Genomic DNA, 23,008 nt, shown 5'->3' with positions numbered 1-23,008 from the left:
TATTTTTTTTAACATCCAGATTTTTGTCACAGAAATGAATATAAATTCTGATGACAAAGTTGTAAAAAAAAATAAGGAAAATGCTTTTCAGAGTAAGCCCAAAGTGATCAAAAATACAACGTACCAAGTACACGTCAAGAACGGATCCGTCGTCCCGGTCGATGTCCACATCTACGGTGCTCTGCTCTGAAGTGAGGCAGATGGCGCTGTCCTCCAGCGTGAATGTAGAGCTGGATGCAACATCATCCCTGCAGCAGGACAACACATTTAGAGGTGAACTTTTGCCCTGAGAGTTTATTCTCTGGCTTGAAAGCAGCTGTATAAACACAGTCTGAAACAGACAGCAAGCTGGAATACTCCTCAGAATTAAACTAAACCCAAGACACTGTCTGGGTTCAGGATTTAGGTTCGTATCCTTTAGGTTCCACAGTGTCGGAAATGTCTTAACCTCCTGAGACCCTGCATCCTCATATGAGGACATTACATTTTTGTAAACACAGATGTAAATAATAACATTGATTGAATGGTCTTATCGTCACACAGATAGACCACTTATTGTAGAAAGCTGAAATTTCATTTTTAGGCCAATTGGGTCCTTATGATCCCAAATGACAAGGAGAAATGTATATGCAAAAACAGACCCATTGTCCTCATATGAGGGCATTGGTTTTGACATAGTTCAAGAGCACATAGAAAGCTAAAATTTAATTTCAACTAAAATTAGGTCATACTAATCCCAAATAGTAAGGAGACATAAAAAATGCACATCAAACAAAAGCCCGGGTCTCAGGAGGTTAAATAGAAGTGAACCAATCCTCTCCAGATTGAAAAGATTTGGCACAGAAATCAGTCGAAAATAATACACACCAGGCAGCAGAGTGTGTTCTGCCTGTGTGTTTCATGATGGGGACTAACTTTATCCTGGAAGAATACAGTTCTGGTTTGAAGTTCATTTATGATGTAAAGCACTTTGAACGGCCTTGTTGCTGAAACGTGCTGTACAAATAAACGTGATTGATTGATTCATTAATGACACAAATGTCACTTTCATTCAGGGCTACAAATAGTTACTTTTCCAGGTTTAAAATGGAAAAATCTAATGCTTTTTGGGGGTTAAGGTTAGGGTTAGGGATAGGGCTAGGGTTAGGACCATTGGAAATGTTTCCAATGGTCATATGAAGCAAAGATTGAAATACTGCCAAAATGACAAGAAGACTATTTGGATGAAACATAAGGAGGCGTTTAAACTGGAAAACCCTGTCAGAACTTTTGAGCATGGTGGTGGCAGTATCATGCAATGGGGATGTTTAGCTGCCAGAGAATGAAGACAACCTTCAGATTCTCCATCTTCACCTCAAATCAACAGCTATATAGCTGAAACATGGAAACACTGTTGGTTGTCAACGATACCAGTACAGATCAAAACTGGTGTTAGAATCAGTAAAGCAGACCAGCATTAAGATTTTGACTATTTGTGAATTGTGCTTAAATTGTGCCGGGTGTGTGCAATAAAACCAAGCTTTTAAAACGAGCTCCACCATTTCTCCTAACAGTCAAATATCCAACCAGAATTATTCAAAGAGATTTTTAAAGACTACTACCTCTAAATATTAGCAACAAAGAGAATCCAAATATATACTTAAAAGAATAAAATCAAGATAACAGGAACTCCCCCCGCCCCCAAAAAATACCTTGACCACCATAAAACCTTTGCATTACCATGTCAATTTTTTCCCAGGCGTCTTTGCTTCAACCACTAGATGGCATCAAGAACAATGTTTTCTCAGCATGGACAGGTGACTCCCTGATAAATGCAGGAATGTGTTATGATCATTTTATGACAGATATGATGAGGAACCTTTAGGTTCAAAGTGAAAATGAATTCTAGGTAGAGAGTCGTAAAGAGTTTTCTTAGAGACTCTTGGTTTCATCAAGGCAAAACAGATAAACGGCCAACTGTACACACCCACACACATCTGACATGGCCACTACTGCAACAGGCCGGCCGACGGGGATCGTCGCCAGCTGATGTGCGGCCTCTAATGCGCCGCTTGTTCTGCTTTGTCGCAGTCTTTGCGTGGCCTGACATCGCCGGGTTAAAACTGTATCAAAGCTGCTGTTTAAATATTTATGGAAACAGCCGGGAGAACAATGTGAGGGCGGCAGCAGGTGACCAACGAAGAGGGGCGAGTCCCACAATGGAGCCTCAGAGAGCACGGCTGAGCCGGCGCGGGCGCACAGGAGGAGAGGTGAAAGACAAACAGGCACACAGAGGACAGGGGACAAAAAGATTTCTAGGAAGGGAGACATTAAATGGCCTTCAGCCAGAGGGGCGGAGTTTAACACCGAGGAAATGAAAGCGTAACAAAACCTGTTAATGTGAAACTATCGCTAGGATTGTTTACCTGATTTCATAACGTTTAACGAGGCAACAGATACCTTGTAAAGGTCAGTGATTAGTTTCTCTTGAGACGCTCCTCCTAATCTTTTATTAACATTAACAACATCCACCCACCCCAACACCAGAGGCCATTTGGTGTTCTGGAAGAGTTTGTGTATCAGATAAATGTTACCAAGTTAATTAAATCACTCATTGTGGCATAACATCTCTCAACCAACAACGCATCAAACCTGAAAGCAGAAGACAAAACCGTGTCATTCCTAGAAACTGAGGCCAACGCTCGCATCGTCTTATGACGATGCGGTTTGGAGTAAAACAATCATCCTGTTTTATTGAACATAACGATAAATTCTCTGTTCTTTGACCTCCACAGTCACCAGATCCAATTTGGTATGAGATAGAGTGGATTATTTGTCATCTGCTTGTTGCTATCATGTCAATATAAATCATAGTCTCCGGGTTATTTCTGACAATTTATTGAATCTCTGACACGAATAAATAATGTCAGAGATTAGTTATTCTCTGACATTGCTCTGAAAGAAGCACTTTCAAAGCTTCTTTCTGAAAGTGAAAGAAGCTCCAACCTTGAACTAGCAAAGTGTACCTAATAAAGTGGCTCCTGGGTGTGCATCAGTAGGAACAGAAAGGAAAACATAAAGGCGAAGCATGGACATTACCTCTCTGTTTGGCTTTCCACATTGACATAGATGGAGGAAGTGGAGATTGTCCCCATGGAGTACGCCTCGTAGAAGGACGGGTTGGCAGGGACCAGATCAGGACGCAGGAATGAACCAAAGACACCTGAAGACATGAAGAAGAGTAACACAATTCGGTTTCCTAAATACGACCTCTACAATGTGAAACCATCATCTAATAACGATGTAGACCATAATGGAGATGGTCTACAAATGACGCAAGATTGAAGAAACAGGATCAGTGTGTTTCAGATTGGATACAAACCGAAATGTGAGATAATTCGTCAATCTTTGCCGTGAATAGGTGGTTGGGATGGGTGTTGATCATCAGATTCATCAACAATTTTCTTGGACTTTTGCAGTTTTGGTTCAAAACGGCTGAGAAAATAAGCCATCTGCTGCTGTGAGTAATTCAGAACGTCTTGGCAAAAATTTAGTGATTTCTTAAAGTATTCTATATTCTTAACTCCGGGGCATTTTATAAAACAATCGTGCGGTCCCTCCCAACGAATTGAAAGTTGCTTGTTATTGGGTCTTTTAACAATAGAATAATCCTACGTGCATGAGCAAATTCACACAGAAAAGGTTAGACAGACAACTGATGAACCTTTTCCCAAAGTCGTATCTGTAACTAAATCCTAACAAAATCCAGTTGGGGTGGAAGAGAAGTCTAGATTATAAGAGAGGACCATAAATCCGGAAAATTTTGAGAAATTATGCAATGAACCAAAGCTGAACCTTTTCATATTCAACACAAAATTATGCTACAGGGTTAAATGATTAATACTGATTAAGGGATTCATTATGTCTTTACCAGGGATGTCGATAAAAGTTGAGGGTAATAATCAACCGATTTGCTGCTTCCAATAACACTGACGCAGTTTTCTGTGACTCCAACATCAGAGCGAAACAAATGTCGTCTGTCTTGTTTGAGGCCGATCCAGAAACCATGAACAGCAGACCAGGAAGTGGAACAATTAAATTTACTCTGTTGTGTGTTACACGACAGCTGGGGACTCGGTTGGTCTACCCTCAGCAGTAAAGTAAAAAAAAAAAAAAGAAAATGGAAAGACTACGCATGACTGTGTGATATCTCTCTCAGCACCACGCCCGTGTTTCTTCCGGTGACTCTTTGCCTAATAGACTCGTTTAACACAAAGGTCATCTGCAGCTGCTGCACTTCATTTTATTACCCTTTGATTCATCTGACTCCCTGATCTGGAGTCAGATAGAGGATATAGGGTATACGGCAGAGGAGGAAAGCTGAAAAACACTCAACTTGCTCAGGTTTTATACACACGTGGTACATCCAAGAGGATACTATTGACAAGGTAGGTTCTGCTTTCTATCCTGCAGGCCTAACAGAGTATTAATCTGTGACAGCCTGGCCAGAAGCAGAACACTTTATGGCTGAATGAAAGGAGATGTTTTTATGGCCCTCAACTATTCCTAAAAGACTCCAGTTACAACAAAACAAGTCATCGTCAAAGTCACAACTGTAAACTAGAAGATGGTTAGGCGAGGATAAGGAAAGAGTTTTGAACGTTCAGCGAACTTCAACAACAATGAGGCCCTTCTATAAATATGCCTGAATGTTGCCAGATTGTTTGTGGGGGGGGATGACTAAAGGTAAGGTATCACATGTGTTTTTATGCACCTTGTCCATCCAGACTGGCCAGGCTGCGGGCCCCTCCCAGCCTGTCCCTCCTCTCGTCCTCGCGCCTCTCATCCGCCTGCGATGAAAGGATCTCCTGTGAGGACGACTTCAGAGCAGGGATGGAGGTGCGAGTCCTCTTTGAGGGGGAAAATCGAATTGCTGTGGAGCCAAAAAAAAAAAAAGGCAAAAAAGGCACATTAAAGTCAAGGGATGGAGGAAAAAAGGGTTAGAAAATAAGAGATTAAGAGGAGTCAGAAGCTGAGGGGGGGGAAGACCGTGACAGATGAAGAGGTCACACAGAGTTGAAGCTTTGTACTCTATAAATCAGCAGAATTGAATTGTTCCCCCAAAGCAGGACATGAAATAAAATATGTTCCTGTCACCTAAATAAGAGGTGCAGCTTCCCATTTTTACCTAAGGTTACGCTGACATGATGAACAGTTATAGATCTTCATACGACTCATAACAGAGGAAATCTATGAGCTCCTTTCAACAACCTGCCAGAGCAAAAGTATGGCTGAAGTCATAATTTGAGCTTCATCATTTTGAAGGTCAAATATATTTTAAGGCCAAAAAAGACAAAATGTTAGTACGCCTTCCCACCATTTTTCAAAGCAAAAAAACCCAAAACATTTCTGACACAGAAACAGCATTTGAAGCCAAATCTCTCCATAGCAGGAACCATTACCATGCATGGATAATGGTCTGTCTAAACCTACATAACATGACTCCCTATAATTATGAGCAAAATAAAAAAAACAGACTGTTTTCTTGAAAAAATTGACCTGAATAATTGGAATTTGTTGAATGAAATAATATAAAGAGTAACAACGATGGTCAGAACTGGAGCGGGAGTATTAACATATATCTGAACACTGCCAGAATTATAATTATATGAATTACAATTGCTGTCACAGACTGGTTAAGTTCCTAAGTTGAATAAAGTGCAGACTTGGCTCGCCATAAAACATTTTAACTCCGTTGGTAGTTGGCAGAGTGTGTTTGGTCTCCAGGATATTGTTTCCAGTCAGCATTTCTTCTGAGTTCCTCCTTCTTGTTTATTAAATCACCATAGAAATCTTTATTTTATGAACTAATCCCAGAGCTAAAGACATTACTTTCACAAGGCAGCAGTCTCTATGCTGCAATGGCCTTTGGAGAAAGGAGATCCACATATCATCGGCACACAAATGACCTCAAATACACAATAAGATCTGCCCTCTTATTCCCGGTCTTTATCAGGCCAGGATTTCCTGCTTCCCCAATCCTTGCTCTTTTCACCCGTTCCCTTTGCATTAAACATGTCAACTCGCAGACTTACGCTGATTCTTCCTGAAGACCCGTACACTCATGAACTTAAGGAAGCGGCTGGCGTAAAACCCGGGCCGGTGGACAGAAACCGAATCCTACAGAAGGGCAGGCATGGGAAGAAAAAGAAGAAAAAAAAAATCATTGGTCAATAGGCTGAAAAAGGGCTTCATTCATGAAAGCGGCAGTTTCAGATTCTTGCAGGGTGTCAACTTACACCATCATACACCAAGGCTTTCCACGAATGCTCCAACTTTTTAATGAATCTGAGGAGAGACGACAAGCATTGTCACAAATGTTCCTTCTTTGATGATTTCCCCTTGAAGATGATCAACTGAGATGTCTTTTTTTTTTTTTTTTGGAGGAACCTCAAACCCAGAGTACAAGATTAATCTTCGTCAAAAGCAAAAGTTTCAGTCATCGAATACAATAGTGCTAATATCATTTACACCGTGTCCCAAATTATTATGTAAGTTATATTTTCTCAGATTTTCTTAAATAGTCAATGCAAATGTTGGCCAGTATAATTATAACTGAACAAAGCTCCCAATGAGAACAGTATTTTTTTCAAAAAATAAAAAACTCAAAATGAACTGTTCCAAATTATTATGCCCAGCAGATTTTCTAAACATTTTATGGATTATAAAGAACTGCAAACGGTCATTCTTTGAATGTGCAGCATTAAGTGGTCACATGTACTAAAATCAAAAGCTATTTCAGTCAAAAACATCTTAACAGACCAAGTTACATGTTAACATAGGAGCCCTTCTTTGATATCACAGCACAATTCTTGCATCCATTGAACTTGTGAGTTTGTGGAAAATTTCTGCTTGAATTTCTTTGCAGGATGTCAGAATATTTTCCCAGAGCTGCTGTTTTGATATGAACTGCATTCCACCCTCAGATCTTCTGCTTGAGGAAACTCCAAAGGTTCTCCATAGGGTTGAGGTCAGAGGAGGATGGTGACCACACCATGAGTTTCTCCCCTTTTATGCCCATAGCAGCCAATGACACAGAGGTACTCCTTGCAGCATGAGATGGTGCATTGTCATGCATGAAGATAATTTTTCTACTGAAGGTACGGCTCTTCTTTTTGAACCATGAAAGAAAGTGATCAGTCAGAAAGTCCATATACTTTGCTGAGGTCATTTTCACAACTTCAGGGACTCTGAATTTGATTCTCTGATTCAATGATTCTCTCCCCATGATTTCAGCCCAAAAAATGACTCCACCACCTCCTTGCTGACGTCACAGCCGTGTTGGGATGTGGTGGCCATCCTCCACCAATCCACTACTGCGTCCATCTGGACCATCCAGGGTTGCACAGCAGTCATCAGTGAACAAGTCTGTTTGAAAATTAATCTTCATGTACGACTGGGCCCACTACGACTGTTTCTGCTGGTTAGGGGGCCAATAGTAGGTTCATGCACCGCAAGCCTCTGGAGGATCCTCCACCTTGAGGTTCCAGAGGCATCAGCAGCTTCAAATAACTGTTTGCTGCTTTGTAAGGGCATTTTAACAGCTGCTCTCTTAATCCGATGAATTTGTCTAACAGAAACCTTCCTCATTATGCCTTTATCTGTACAAACCCATCTTTGTTCTGAATCAGCCACAAATCTCTTCACAGTACAATGATAACGCTTCAGTTTCCGTTAAATATTAATGTTTTCATACCTTGTCATACGGCACTACACTATCTGATGATTTTTGTCAGCAGAGAGATCCTTTCTTTCTCCCATATTGCTTGAAACATGTGGCCTGCTTAATGATGTGGAACATCCTTCTTAAGTAGATTTCCTTTAATTGAGCGCATCAACCCAGCTCTCTGAAATTAATTATAGTGATTCAAAGAGCCCTGACACACACAATACCATCTATACATTTAATAGCACAACAAAAAATGTAATCTTTATGACACCTAAATCCAATTTGCATAATAATTTGGAACATGGTGTAGAGCTGATGCCACCTCAATAGACACCTTCATCACTGAAAGACATTTTGAAACAGCAGTATATCAGGCTGGAGGATGTGGTTTAATTGTCTTTCTCACCAGAATTCAGATTGGCAGCCATATTAGCTGCACATGCAGCTAATATGCCACATGCCTAAAAATAAAATAAATACTTTATCAATCAATCAATCAAATTTTATTTGTATAGCCCATTTTAGCAGCAAGGCATTTCAAAGTGCTTTACAACATATCAAACACAGAAACACAATGCAACATAGAATCAACAATCAAAACACGACATTAAATCAGGTTCCAGCAATAAATTTGTAATTGTTCACGTTTCAAATACAATCCTAAACAGGTGGGTTTTTAGTCGAGATTGCATCCATAAAAGGTTTACCGGTCACACTCCTACTTTGTTATATGGAACAAAATACCTATTGCTATTTTTATGCTATTTATGCTATTTTTATTGTAGCCTTGTTAGCAGTTAGCCTGGCCCCATAGCACAATATATAACAAAAAATAATTTTAAGATCCAAGTTCCAACTTTAGAAGTTAAAGAAAAACAACCTAAATATCCACCTGAGATCATTCCTGGTTTGCTCCATCCTGAATCTGTGCTTCTGCTGAGGGTGGAAAAACCAGCAGCAGTAGGTTTAGGTGGCAGTTATTTTTTTCACATAGGGTTAGGATGGTTTGGATTGTTGTTTGTATTTTTCTAAAACACTGAAGTGACGCTTAGAAAATAGAATTTTGTAATTCAACAGGATATCTGGTAATAAAATCTCCTTTTTGATCTGAAACATTCAGCTATAATAAAAGCTGGACATATTTATCCTTCTCCACCCACTCAGAGAGCATCAATTAGAGAGGCTGATGAAGCTTTATGTCTTTTTTGCTGTTGTTGATCCACAGGGCTTTCTCCTTTTTTTTGCTTCCAGGACAAAAAATGAATCAATTAGTAAATAGAGAAGACTAATGGACCTCTGAGGTCTAGTAAATCCTGATGGTTGGAGGTTTATGGTAAAATGTGTTGTAGCTTTTCCCCTGTGATAACTCAACATGGGAGGTTTGGCATCTTTAAAAGCTGTAATTCTGTCATGGTGAGTCATTATCGTGCATGGACACTTTTTAGCTTTAAGAAATCAGCCAGAACAGTCAGAAAGCATAATTCCAGAAAATAATACAGCAATATAATTTAAAGAGGACTGGTACCTGTATGACTGCAGAATATCTATGATACCCAGGAAGATGAGCAGCTTTTCGTCTTTGTGTGTTTTTGCCGGGATGCCGCCCATCCTGAAGTGGAGAAAACAAAAGCGGTGAGAAGACAGCTAGTGTTTCTCTGTGAGGCTCGAAGTCTTGTTCAAATAAAGCCAGTGTGCTGCCTCACTTTTACAAGTGTTTGTAAAAGAGGCCCTTATACTATTTACATTCATGTGTGTTGCTGTAAATATGCAGAACAGGAGGCTGTGTTTGTATCTTTGCGTAGCTATGGTTATATGAGGGCCCGTCTGCGCGCGCTCGCTGCTGCGGTGCCCTGGGCGAGGTGCGAGCGCGGTTGCATAATGGCGTCTCTGGGATGAAGTGGAGACGGAGACACAGATGGAGACGGAGGGCCTGGATGTGTGATCAGAATGCAGCATCTGTGAGCGTGCGTTTCCCCGCAGCTGAACAAACTCACGTGTCGTCAGTGGTGACAACTTCGGCCGCCTTGCCGTCTCCTTGGATGGACTCCAAGGCCGTGGAGTAAAGCACCCTCTGACCTACGTTCCTCCTGCCGTCTCCCCCCGTCTGGCCTGGCTCTCCCACCTCCCTGTGGTCCAGGACGTGCACACCCAGCAGCAGACTGTAGTCCATGATCTTAAAGCTCTCCAGCACCTATTGCAACACATATTTAAAAAAAAAAAAAAGGACAATTTTGAATACTGAGAGAGAAAGCATTAAAAGCTTTTTTTATTATTTCATTTCTTTGCACACTTCTTTCCCAAGTCTTTCCCAGGTCAACAGAGAAAGAAATCTCTGTTTAAACCAGTTCTGAGCTAAACAAACAAGGTGTTTCTCCACAGCGAGCCAAGTGTTACACGTTGACCTGTTTGAGGAGCTTATGCCCAGTTTTCCCAGACGCCCTGTGACTTCATGTCCTCTAGAAAATGTCGCTTTATTGGGCGAGACGGGAGCAGAGACAGACGGGAATAGGATCAGAGTCACAACCAGCTAACCGGTTCCGTTTGGTGACCCAGACTGGAGCGCCGCACAGCAAACTGTTTGTAATAATAAACCTTTCCAAATGTTTGCTTGATTGCAAATATACAAACACGGGATTTAAGGAATCTTCTGAGTTTCAGCGACTGCTCAACAAACGATACTGCATAAATGTGACTTGAAAAAAAAACGATATGCAGATTTAAAGGATTTTTACAAGTCAGAAGCTGAAAATAGAGGCACCTTTTTGTATTTAGTCCCTTTGAATCACTGCAGCACAGAGACAAATGTCCTTCTTTAAAGACTCCAAAATGTACAGATCGACACACAGAAAGTTTTGCCAATTCTTGTTTTTTTAAAAGTCATACTGTAAATTCTCGTGTGTACTTAGATCCAGACTTTGACTAGGCCATTCTAATGCGTGATACGCTTTGATCTAAACTGTTTCCTTGGCTGCATGTTTACTGTTATTGTTCTGCTGGAAGGTGAATCTCATCCCAGTCTCAAGTCTTCTAGTGTTATCCTGTAGCTCCAGAAGCATGATGCTGCCACCACCATGTCTCACAGTGAAGACAGAATGTTCAGGGTGTTTTGGCAGACTTAGTTTTCAATCGCAAAGCGTTTTGAATGTATGGCAAAATGTTTGTGTTGTCTAACAATCCTCTGAGGCCGATACAGAATTTATATTCTGAAACCAAGTCACAGACAGGAGTCCCTTTTTAGTGATTGTCCTTGAAGGCAACTGGCTACATTAGATTTTATTGACAGGTATCAGAGGAAACGGGGATGACAATAAATCCATGACAGGAAATTTGAAACCCGTGACTCCTTCACTCTCTTGTCACAACTATACACTGCTTTTCAAAATACATTGAAAGTGGAAATGCTTAAGACATAAACGCCGTTATGCTTTAGGCATAATGGCTGCACTATGGTTTAGCCTTGAAAAAATTCAGCGCAAAGATTTTTCATTTTAAATGGCCGTGAGGGAGAAAGCAGTAAAGTTACAGTGAGCGATGAGAAATCAATGGGAATACAGTTGTAAGTGTAACTAAGGTATGTAATTGAATACGCGTCTTTGCTATTAATAAGAGCTGCACAAAGAGGTGACTCAAACTGCAGCAAGTGGCTCTGAAAAACAGATGGCCACCTCCTTCAGACTGAGCTGTGTTTCTGTAGCAGCTCAGGAAGTGTGAAGGACACCGACCATCAACAAAACAAACACTCGCTTGTTTTTTGGCTCGAAGCTCATAAATAAACTTCGCAGCACAGAGTATGAGAAGAAGTGTAAAGAAAACTGGGGGAAGGGACAGCTTTTATCTTTCCCCTTCAAACTCAGATCCGTCTTTAACACTGAAACACAAGACAGACATAATGACTGACCGACTGACTGGAACAAAACACAGAGTCTTTTGTCCGGGCTTTGGCTTTTTCCATATCAACAATTTGCATCCCTCTCTAAAACTCCCACAGCCTATTCAAACAGCAACCATGTTGAACGACGCTGCCTACAGAAAGCCATTACCGCATGTTCAGGCCTCAGCTTTCCCCCATGACAACACACAGAAAGATATTTCTCTGACTTCGGAAAATGAAGCGACCGACTTTCCAGAGACCTGGGCATGTCCCCTTGGATGTGTTATCTGCTCGCATTTCAAACGAAGCTCACTTCTCTTATAGTGAAGGGGGAATAATAATTATACACCAGCTGGGCTCCGTCACTGGATTCTCTGTCCGAATCCCTAATGCATCTCACATACCCTCCCAGCACTCTACCGATCAATCTCCTCTCTAGTAATGGTAGACCAGAGCTCTGTTCTCGTGTCTCATTTTGGAGCGACATTAATACACTAAAAGCTTTCTCAAGTTTGAGTTTGCCTGTTCCAAATGCACAACGCACGGCCAATTCTGCTCATGTTTGAAGCCAAAAACCGATGCTGGTTCTGAGAGGACACTTAGGGGGAATTTCACAAAGTAGTGCCACATCATTAGTTCTTTGAACTATTTCTGCTCTGGATGCATGCAGGTAAACACATGACCTTTAGGTTCTGGATGTTTGAGCAACTTACGCCTGTTTTTTTCCAAGAGACATGCAGAAAAATCAGCTGATGAGAAGATTCAGATGGTTGTTAGCTTGAAGAGCCTGAACTTCTTCTTTGACAGTCAAAAAAAAAAGTTCTGTTCATGATCAGTGAATGCACCATAATAAGTTTTCCCACCGTTTGCAATAGTTACAACGCTCATCTCTGTTACGGCATAAACAAAGCTGAATACAGGTCGGTAGAGAAAAAAATACCAAGAGTTTCCCATTTTTAACCAATTTGTGATAAATCCCCATCTCATCCTCATATTAAACTGTCCCAGGGAAAAACACAGAGTCCTCCCATCGCCCTCCAGATGCTCATTCATAAGTGTGTGTTAGTAAACAGTACTCCTTGGGCTCGTATAAGATTCTCACAGTATAACAAGTTTTATAAGGACTTATAAAAAAAAGTATGACATGATCCAGTTCATTTTCTTCAAAGAAAATAAATGCATTAACTATTCCAGCTGCAGATAAAATAATATGAAACAATGATAAACACCATCAATACATTCGTCACGGCATGGTATTTTTTTTTTTTTTTGCATTTAGAAATACTTTCAAACAAGCGCATATGTCTCTCTTAATTGTAAGTGTGTCACGAAGCCTTCTTTTTAGCCTGCTGACCAGCAGTGTGCAGGGACCTGTGTAGAAGGGAAGAGGTGCACTCTATGGCTCTATAAAAATTTTGGACATTTTTAGCTGTGCTGAAACAGTTATTTTTTTAAATCTTGGTATACCTTTATGCCAGAAGGCTTTCAGCGTGGCGAGATACAAAAATTATATCGGAAAGCTCAGGACGAGTATTAGCAGGCAGAACCCAGATATTTACGCTTATATTTGTTTGAACTTAAAAATGATTTAATGATAAATGTAGCTTCTGCTGTAAAACCAAAAGAAAGCAGATCTTCAGTGTCGGGGTTGGTGCGAGTTAAGTCCTCTGAACAGCTTGTCACCGTCGTGTTTGTCTCGCTGTAACGCACTAATTACAAACCCCATCACACCAGTGGTACCAACACACACTCACACTCCCATTAACCTTCTCTGTTTCAATCTCTGTGAGTTCAACATTAATTATTAATGCCTAATGACGTTTCGGCATTTGCGGCGCTATCAGGGGAGCTGCGGCGGGAAGGAGACTTAAAAGGAAGGCGGCACAGCCGGCATTTTGCTACAAGTGTCCCGTGTAACTCAAATGACAATCTGTCCTTTTCTTCTCGCTGTCGCTCTGGCTCCAGCTCAACTCTGACCTGCTAAAATGCATAATATCTAAGCTCTTGATGTAAAAAAGGAAGTGATCCTGAACTGTTGTAAAAAAAAAAAAAACTCTTTTATTCCCTCCACCCTTCTGTTGCTTGGCTCCTGACAGCCCTTCCTGTGTTCAGGTCCCCTCTGGGGTTACGGGGTTGGCTGCTTACTCATGGAAATGGACTGAGATTCTGCTTAGAGGGCACTTTGCTTCCCGTTTAGAAGGCGAGCGCAGGAAGCCCTGACAATGACACACCACACAGAGCTGAGGCTCCAACACGTTCTGCTAAAAAACATGTAGCATGTTCACACACTGCAGAAATGGATGTTGGGGAATTAAGTTAAATATTATTAAAACATCAACATTAACATAATTGTTTGTGAATGAAATGGTAATAAAATAGTTAAGTTGCAACCAAATGATTTTGATTTCAATTGCAACTGAATTTACCTGAAGATGTTGATTTGTTTGATCGTTTTTAGATTACCATAGGAATCAAGATATAAACTTTGTAAATGTTTTTAAATAATGAAAGACTTGTGATGGGAATGCTTCAATGTCAGAGCAAGAATTTGCTTTTTTACCAACTTTATCTCCCCTATCAACGCTGGTATTAAGTCAAACTTGCTAGCATGCTAACATGCTGAGTCGGTGCTAATGAGTGACACAACACAGCTGTTGTTGTCTGGTTAAACAATAGCATACCACCTTGTTAAAATAGAGTCAAAAACTTTTAATATATTTTAATTACATTTTCTTGCCTTTATCTCAAAACTGTTAAACTTTGGGGAAAAGGTTTGTCTGCTTCCTCAAGCAGCTAGGTTAAAAATTAAAGAAGCAGTGACTTTTCAAAAAGTCAGATGTCACTCTGGACACTTTGCTCAAGAAAACTTTCACAAATGAAAGTAGGGAACCTTCGGGAATATCAACATATAAGATAGCAAGTGGCATAAAGGTTTTTTGAATTTACAGCAATCTCTCCAGCTTGACCTCACTCAAATCCAAACACATTTAAAAATAGAACCAGTTGGAAAGAGGTGGGAAATCAACACATGTTCAAACATTTCCAGGAAACAACCTCCTGATTGATCCAAAACAGCAACACTATTGTAAAATGAACTTTATCAAGAAAAAAAAGGAACTTTATCACATAATGTTTTCTTTCTAAATAAAACCAGAGCCTTATGTAACAGGACGAACTAAATATATCCAAAGCTCATTTACTGTAATTGTTGCCCATGTGGTCCCAATATTTAAAAACTGCGGGCAACATTGAGTTTGGTGTAATTAGAATCATTATATTGTTAGATGTTCTGATGCAGGGCTGTCAGGCCAGGCAGGTTCTGCCAGGAAGTCTTCCTTCCTGGTCTCTGGATAAGTCCACGTTTACAGTAATACCCTGATAACGCTACACTGACCAGGATATTACACCTTCGGAGCTCAAACTGTCTGACAAAGAGCATGAAACAAAGCTACTTAAACAACTTCCTGTAATTCAGGGGATGAAGCAGTCCCAAGAGGCTGTTTACTGCAGTGTAGGAACATCACCACACAAAAACCTGCTTTGTGCCTTGCTGTTTAATAATAGCTTTTTATTCCACTGCTACCAAATTTAATGGTCAAACAGACAGCCTCCCTCTGAAGTTGAATCAAGGTAAAGGTGTTTTCTGAGAGCGTTATCCTGTAAGGCTAATGACCTAATTAGAAATTTTACAGAAAATGATAAGGATGTGTAGCAGTTTAAAACCAAGATTATAAAACCAAACCCCAGGAAATCCAGACCACCTTGAGCATCTTGGCTTGTTATATTACTGTTTTTTCGGTACTTGTTAACATTTATTTGCAAGTAAATGGACAGAGTAATCGGCTGGTGACTGATCAATTGGAAACTTAACAATCCCATGTTTATCTGAACATGCATAGGCTACCAGGTGGCGGTGAAAACAACATTCTTTGGTGTAATTTTTGTTACTGAGGCAGAACACTTCATTTTTGTTATTTTTAGAGGTTTAAAAATTAAGACAGAGAAGCAATTTGGAAAGAAAATGTTATTGTTACTAGCTGGTAAGTGCAGTTTTAATCATTACTTGTGATCTTTTATGCTACGTAGCAGCTGTCACATAGTGAACAAGGCAACCTGAACCAAGGCCAACTTCAGCCAACTACAGGAAGACTAATGCTTACAACCTTTAAATCTCATAATATCAAACTCTAAAACTTAAGATTAATTTTGTCTTTGTTCAAATTAGTAAAACCCGGTTTTACATCAACTGCTCTCTCGCCTGGTGTGACGTCTCCTCTGTTCTTGACCTCTCAGATAGAGACGATTATTCAAGAATTCATTTCCAGTATAAAACACCTGTGTTTCAGAGTAAGTCGACTGTCACCCTGAAGAACATCCACCTACCCGACAGTCCCTCTGCAGGGTCTTCATCAGGTTGTTGTATGTCTCTGTGTCAAAGTAAAGCCCCTCCTCATGCATGTCCTGAAAGTCCAGATCCTTGTACGTCGGACGGGCTTTCTCCCTCTCTTTCCTGGACGCTCGCCTCTTGTAGGTGGATCCCTTCAGGTCGTACTTGTAGTGCATCTTGACCGAGCGAGGAAGCACGTTGTTCATCACCACCAGTCGGATGTTGAAGCCCCCCGTCTGGATGCAGTACAAGCCGTAAAACTTGGGCAGCAGCGTGCGCGGATTCTGGTTCAGGTTCTGTGGGTTTAGACAGTGCTTGCATTCAACATTCAGATCTAACATGCAGGACTTTTCAGACTTGGCACACTTTTATTAACGCATATTTTGTTTATTAGGACAAAAGGGAAGAATACCTGATCTGTGGAAGCTGCATTACAGTAGAAATATCTTTTTTTTTTCGAAAGAAATCAGTTTTTAGTAGCAATCATATCAATAATCATAAAACTCTTTTAATTTTCATTTTCATGTTCCATATTTACTAATAATGCCCTGACAGCTTAAATAAATCTAATTAAGTTTAATAGAGAGAAACCATAGGAAGAGATTTTTCACTGTGCATGGTAACGCAATGATGTAGCCATTAGATACGTTACCAAGAAAAATTATTTCTGCATCCCAGATATAAAACTGTTGACTGATAATTTCCATCCATCCAGGCTTTAATCACGGTTCACCTGCTCACAGTGAAGTCTGTCACTAACGACTCAACACACTAATATATCTGGAGGCCCTAACAACTCCTCTCTCTTCTGCATTCAACCTGATTTTATTTTAGATATTTCACCACAGTTATCAATACAAAACAATATAGTATAATATAACCCTTGGGAATTAATATATTTTAATTAACTTCAGCTGATTCCAACATTCATGCTGGTGTTATTAGTCGTTTGTGTTCATTCTCATTATCCTCCATGTTTTCAGTTAGAAGAATACCCATCATGCTTGCTTTGTTTTATTTCACCAGAAATAAAAAATTAAACCTTTACAACTCAGCAGTCATTGTTGTTTTTTGGGGGGGGGTTGTTGTTGTTGTTGTTTTATATTTTTAAGTTTTGGTAAATGGCCTCATAATCCGAGCGTAAGAGAGAAAAAAGAACCGTGTTCCTCACCATGTAGTATCCAGGTAGCAGCCTCTGCAGAAACTTGGCCTCTTTGTGCTGAACCGTTTTAATGATGAACTCATCATCGCTGGTCAGGTAGAAGAGCGAGCCGCTGGCGCCCGGGTTGGTCAGCTCAATCAAAGGCTCATTTACGAGTGAGTACTGAGGGAGGAACATCATAACATCAATTTAGCGTTTCACACGTAGCAAGGATCAGGCTTTTGGGAGAGCAGCTTCATCCACAGTGTAATCAAACTAGAGCAGCTCTAAACAAGAAGACTAAAAATGGAAACACTGTAAAAGTTTATATGGAAAAAAAAAGACAAACATTTTTTTTGTTTGTTTAAAACTACAAGAGATAAATGGCAATAAATCTCTTATGAAGCTTAGGACTTAGCGGGAATGAGGAATAGCTAAATTTCTGTAGTTTTCTTCCCTCTTAGGGGCATCTAAACACAAATGCTATGAATGCTTTTCATACCTTCATTTTTTTTCCTCTCTCATAACAGCATGACTGAGATCCAACAATGATAACAGACAGTAAAGTCTGGCATTTGCTAAAAATAACATATCTCCCATCTAAGATGAACAGTCAATTGTTTTTGTGCACAAGCACAGCTCAGATTTGGCTGCTACACACCTATTCTCCAGGTCTATTCAAAATGTTCTTGTCGGAGCAAAGGTAGATCCAAGGTAACCTCTTACTCTACACAGGAGGGGTCCCAGAATCTCCACATCTTGCCAAGTCGCTATAGTCAAAATACCTTTGTGTGAATGCATGCTTTAAAATAACCCAGGCAGTCTTTTAGTGCATGTGGGAAAAGCACTGCTAGTGCTTCACCTTTTCCACGTTTTACATTATATCATGATTACTAGCCGTTAATGATTTTTATTCCCGTTCTTATTTTGGCAAAAGTGTTAATGTTATAGTTAACTTTAAATAAATCTTGAAATCTAAAAAAAAATACAGAAAAGTTCTCGATCCTCCTCAAAAGAATTCATCCTTCAGACTGACAGATCGAGGCTCTTATTAGTTTTTGAATATTATTATTTCTAGGAAGCAAGTATCACTTTGCCAAGACAGAACATTATCTTTTCAGCTCTAGGTTAATCAGACACATTTTAACAGCAATAAGGAAAATCTTAACATTAATGGTAAACTATAATCCAGAAGTGGCACCGAAAGTGAGCAGCAGACTGTGGAGAAGTGCTGGATGTTAATCGGTGCGTTATGAGAGCAACATGTTCAGAGGAGATGAGAAACACTGGAGGCATCTGCTCCCTGTCCCTGGAGACAGCCGACCACCGTCTGCAGTCACATTGAATAACTGGCACAAACACATCTGAAGCTTATCATCCTTTTATATGTGCTTTAATTCCTAGTTTTAATTAGCCTCGGCTGCGTGGCCTCTGCCTGACTGAATCCATCACCACCTGAAGCCACAACTAACTGTAGCAACCTCTCTACTTTGTCGCGCCTAATGAAATCCTCGCTCTTCTGCCTTGAAGTTATTCCTTTTTTCTTTTCTTTTTTGTCTTTTGTCGCTGATGCAGAAATAATGTCAGCGTTCAAAAACAAGAATACAGCTGGCTGGATTTATGAAAGGGCTTGGAGGCAGATGGGAAATAGGCAAACGGCGTCATAACAGGATAAAGTCATAACATCACACAAAATCTAATTTGGTTCTGAGAACAAAGCATAAAGAGGAGCTCGAAAACAGGGGACTTCTGCAGATTCTTATTTGATTCCTGAAGAAGTTTTAAAAGGAAAACAACAGGATTAAACGAAAAAAGAGGTTGACAAAAACTTCTAAACTTTTACTCTTTAATCAGTTCTTGAACTAATCACCTCTGCTCATATCTTGTCGGAGCAAAATGTGTAACGGTTTGAATTAGCTTGTAGCATCTGGGCTTTACATTGAATCTGAAAGGGCTCAGAATATTTTTTAAAAATACCAGAATATGTGTCCTTGAAGTAAATCTTAGTAAAACTGTTTGAACAGAAGCAGAAGTCCAGCTGCCTTATGTTTCACCATTTTGGGGATTACGACTCACAGTAACAACCAATGACAGTCGTACACTGAACTTGTTTGATTGTTTTTTCCCATGAATGCATTTAAACAGGAAGAAAGCTTTTGCTTGGGAGCCACTAACATCCTAAGAGGAATGTTGTGGACGTTCTTGACATGAGGAGTTTTTGTGGGGAATGTTTAGATGTAACATCACTGAGGGGTGGGGTCAAACAAACCAAATTACTTTAAAAAATGTGCAGCACTGACAGAAGGCACCATTTGTTAGTGGTCAGCACATGAACACGTTGTTCACTACTGCACACAAAATGAGACAAAATGTTTTTGTCTAATTTTTTAACAATACCTTCTATGAGCATCTCTGCCACTTTAAAAAAAATGTAAAAGGATTCACATATTTTAATATCATGGCTTTTCAGTGAACTTCTTTGGGCCTTGAGAATGGGCCTTGATATGCAGCCTGAGCTACTGTGGAATGGCTTGGTTCAAAGAGCATTTAGGTGTTTCAATGGCCTAGTCAAAGTCCTTTCTATAATTAATTTCAGAATCTGTGACAAGACTTGGAAACTAATGTTTACACACACACACCATCTGATCTGAATGAGCTTGAGCTATTTTGGAAAGAGTAAATAAAACTTTTTGACTCTAAATGTGCCGAACTGGCAGAGAACTGCAGCTGTAAATGATGTGAAAAACTGTTCTTCAAGGTTTTGGTAGTATGGCACACTTTTCTGATTTGCCTCGGTAAGAAAAAACAACAACAACAAAAAAATCAATCATCAACTACTTGGAGTGTTGGAAAGATTTTGGGTCTTACCAGATAGTCGTCTGGTTTGATGCCAAACAGATCTCTGAAGTAACGGAAAGCCAGCGGAGCGTACGTCTTGAAGCGGAAATCTGGGTAGTGATGAGCAGGAGTCAAGTTACTTCCCTCACTGTAACGTGATGATGAAACCAAGCCGGGAAGGAGTGAAAAATAAAAAAAAAAGATGCATAAGACACATTATTCCTATAAAATCTCAATAAACAACAATCTTATTATTACGGTTGGGCCTTCAGTATAGTGGGTCACTGCATTTTTAGCCACGGATGGAGTGTTTTTCCACTGTCACGGAGGAGGTAATGAAATCATTTTAATTAAGTGTTCTGGAGCAGAGATGCATCTAAAACATGACGGACAGTGGGCCCTGAGGACCACCAGGTTGAGAAACGCTGCATTAATGCATGGACAGAGTTCAGTTCAGTCATCTACAAGAACCTGGATCCATAACAGCTGGCGTGACAAAAAAAAAAAAAAAAGAAAAAAGGCCGGTGTAAAGTAGTTCGCCTGGAGGCTGAAGGTGAGTCTGATTACTGGATCTAAGCAATAATCAGCAGCACATGAGCCTTTCCTCAGAGGGAGAAAAAGGACCTGCAAAAAGCCCTAAAATAACACAATAGCCTAGATTTTTTTTTCGTCTTTGGCTGGAGTGCGGGACATTCTCAGACAGGCTTTGACAAAGGTTGGCCCCATTCGGTTCCCAAGCTAGCTTTCATTCCAGGGGAGAACCGCGACACATGAACTAGCGTGTCAGTAATACGGTGGGAGTGAGCCGACGTAAGCTCACTGGAACTGGTTTTCGTGGATCCTAAATATGGAAGTAGGTTAATAAAGATTAAGTTTTCCAGGGCGACTCTAAATCAGGGTTCTTAAACAATGATCCGAGTAACCAGACTATTTTGTTGTTGTGTGCTGGGGCAACAGTCTGGGCTGTGCCCTGTAATATAACCCCACAAAGTAATTTGACTGCTTTGTTCAGCGCAGGACGGCAGCGGTGTTCACCTGTCACGGAAAGTTGTCGAGCGCAAACAGCACATGGAAATGTTTGATCCAATCTGATCAGAAAGACAGTCGCCTGCAGTTCCACTGAGAAGAAGGGAAAGTGAAACAGAAAGAGGAGAGCAAAGCCGGGGTGCGAGTGTGAAAACTAGACTGACAGCAGCCAATAAATCTCCAGAAGAAAATGGGAAGATGAAGACGAGAAAGAGCGTTGACAGACAAGAGAGACAAATAAAAACTTCAGAGCTCATCGCTTAACCTTCCTCCCAGTCTTTCAGAAAAGAAATAAATATGTTTTACGTTTTCACCAAAGGGGAACTGCTTAGAGAAGGCAGAGAATTAAAAAAAGAAATGATTATGTCAGGTATTAGATGTAGAACATTCAATTTCTCCTGACTTGTGTCTTGGGTAATTTTCTTCCTTCCCGGCTTTTACATTTCAAAGAAAAGCTGGACAACTGCATCTTTTATTCAACCCAAACATGATGTCAGATGACACTGATGGTTTTATACTCCCGCCTCTCAATCAGAAGCCACAGAACCAACAAGAGTAATGTTTGGCCGTTGCTCAGAAATAGGAGACGTGTGCGTGCCAGGAACAGGTTTGCATAGACCATAGTGAGTTTGCATATCCGGGTGTTGCATCTCAAAAGCCAAGACCACAAAGTACTTCCTTACAGGTCTCTCATTCTCTCCCTGAAACCCGAGGGTTAACCACAACCTTGTTTGACGAATGTGTGTGTCCACAAAAACAACTCTGAGTGCCCCCCTTTTTAGTAGATTACAGCTATTTTTATCGTGGCTATTATAAATCTTAGCAGGTTTCTCAACTACCACATTCTTGACTAAATAACTATAAGACTCCCTTGGGGTAATGATTTATCAGTCAGCTCTGACATTTCAAGAGTTTTAATCATAAATTAGCTTGAAGACTTGAAATGCAAAGTCCAGTTTGAATAAAAGAAAAAATTACTCTGGAGAACTACAAACCAGAAGTAAATGAGCTCTAACCAGACAGCTAAAAAATACATAAATAGGGCAGAGCAATATATTACAAGTATATCAACATTGCAATATTGATTTGTAAAATCTGTACTAGAAAAAGCTGTTTGGAATAAGGAACAGTTCATTAAAGCAATATTTTCCCCCTAATAGATTTATTTTATTTGAACTTTTTTTGTCTCACTGAAATCTTTCAGCTCATCTAATAAAGTTGAATTGGACAAAGATAGCCTCAGTAAGTACAACAGGACATTTTCAAATGATTACCGCCTGATCAGCACGAGCAGGTAATCACTAAAACAGAACCTGTGGGACAACGCTGAAGGAGAAAGTCCTTCAACATGAACCTGGGTTATGTAGCCGGATGATGACGTAAAGCACACCAGCAGGGCCACATCTGAGTGACTAGGGCTAATTCTGACTGAGATCCAGAGGTGTGACCTTAAACTGGCTCTCCATCCCCAAAAGTTCTCCGATGTGACTGAATTCAAACAGTCCTGTAAGGAAGAAGAGGCCAAAATCCCTCCACAGAGACTCACAGGTTCTGCAAACCCGTGATGGGTCTTAAATCATTCCTACAAAGATCATAGGACGCCATATAAAAGGAATCTGTATGTGATACAACATGTTGACCTGAGGTTAATCCAGCCTTCGACAGAGTGAGAGAGCGATACTTCAACAGATAACAGGAAGGCTGAACAAACAACAGCAAAATTGCTCTGAATTATTTTCAGGATTTTTGTTTGCGGCCTTTGGAAAACCTCTGAGTTAAGAACTTAGATTTCCACACACAGAGACTGGTATTTCAGTAATGCTGCTAACAGTGCTAATCCCTAAGCTAAATCTAAAATGCTGTTAGAGTTTTACCAAGCAACACTAGTCTCATTTTGACTTGGTAATAAAATATTAGTGAAATCTTGTTTTACAGTGATGGTTCTTTCATACGCATGGTGTGACATCTCTGCTTTCAATTTAAATAAATAATGGCTCCTCACAGGAGGAAGGAAAGAAAATATATATTTTAAATTCT

General features: G+C 40.2%; 1 protein-coding gene across 1 annotated transcript in view; it reads right to left on the bottom strand.

Annotated features, from left to right (window-relative positions):
• LOC102222446 (phosphatidylinositol 4-phosphate 5-kinase type-1 beta-like) overlaps nt 1-23,008 on the bottom strand; it is a 40,528-nt gene that overhangs the window by 1,364 nt on the left and 16,156 nt on the right. The window contains exons 5-14 of the mRNA XM_005804042.2: nt 19,976-20,093; nt 17,138-17,290; nt 15,963-16,262; nt 9,703-9,899; nt 9,234-9,317; nt 6,279-6,327; nt 6,075-6,159; nt 4,754-4,912; nt 3,079-3,202; nt 125-248 (exon numbers count right to left, since the gene is read on the bottom strand). Coding sequence (XP_005804099.1) covers nt 125-248; nt 3,079-3,202; nt 4,754-4,912; nt 6,075-6,159; nt 6,279-6,327; nt 9,234-9,317; nt 9,703-9,899; nt 15,963-16,262; nt 17,138-17,290; nt 19,976-20,093 — 1,393 coding nt within the window. The remainder of the gene's footprint in view (nt 1-124; nt 249-3,078; nt 3,203-4,753; nt 4,913-6,074; nt 6,160-6,278; nt 6,328-9,233; nt 9,318-9,702; nt 9,900-15,962; nt 16,263-17,137; nt 17,291-19,975; nt 20,094-23,008) is intronic.

Source organism: Xiphophorus maculatus, chromosome 12 (assembly GCF_002775205.1).
Source record: "Xiphophorus maculatus strain JP 163 A chromosome 12, X_maculatus-5.0-male, whole genome shotgun sequence".
Lineage (NCBI taxonomy): Eukaryota > Metazoa > Chordata > Actinopteri > Cyprinodontiformes > Poeciliidae > Xiphophorus > Xiphophorus maculatus.
This window is presented reverse-complemented; position numbering and strand designations above follow the sequence as displayed.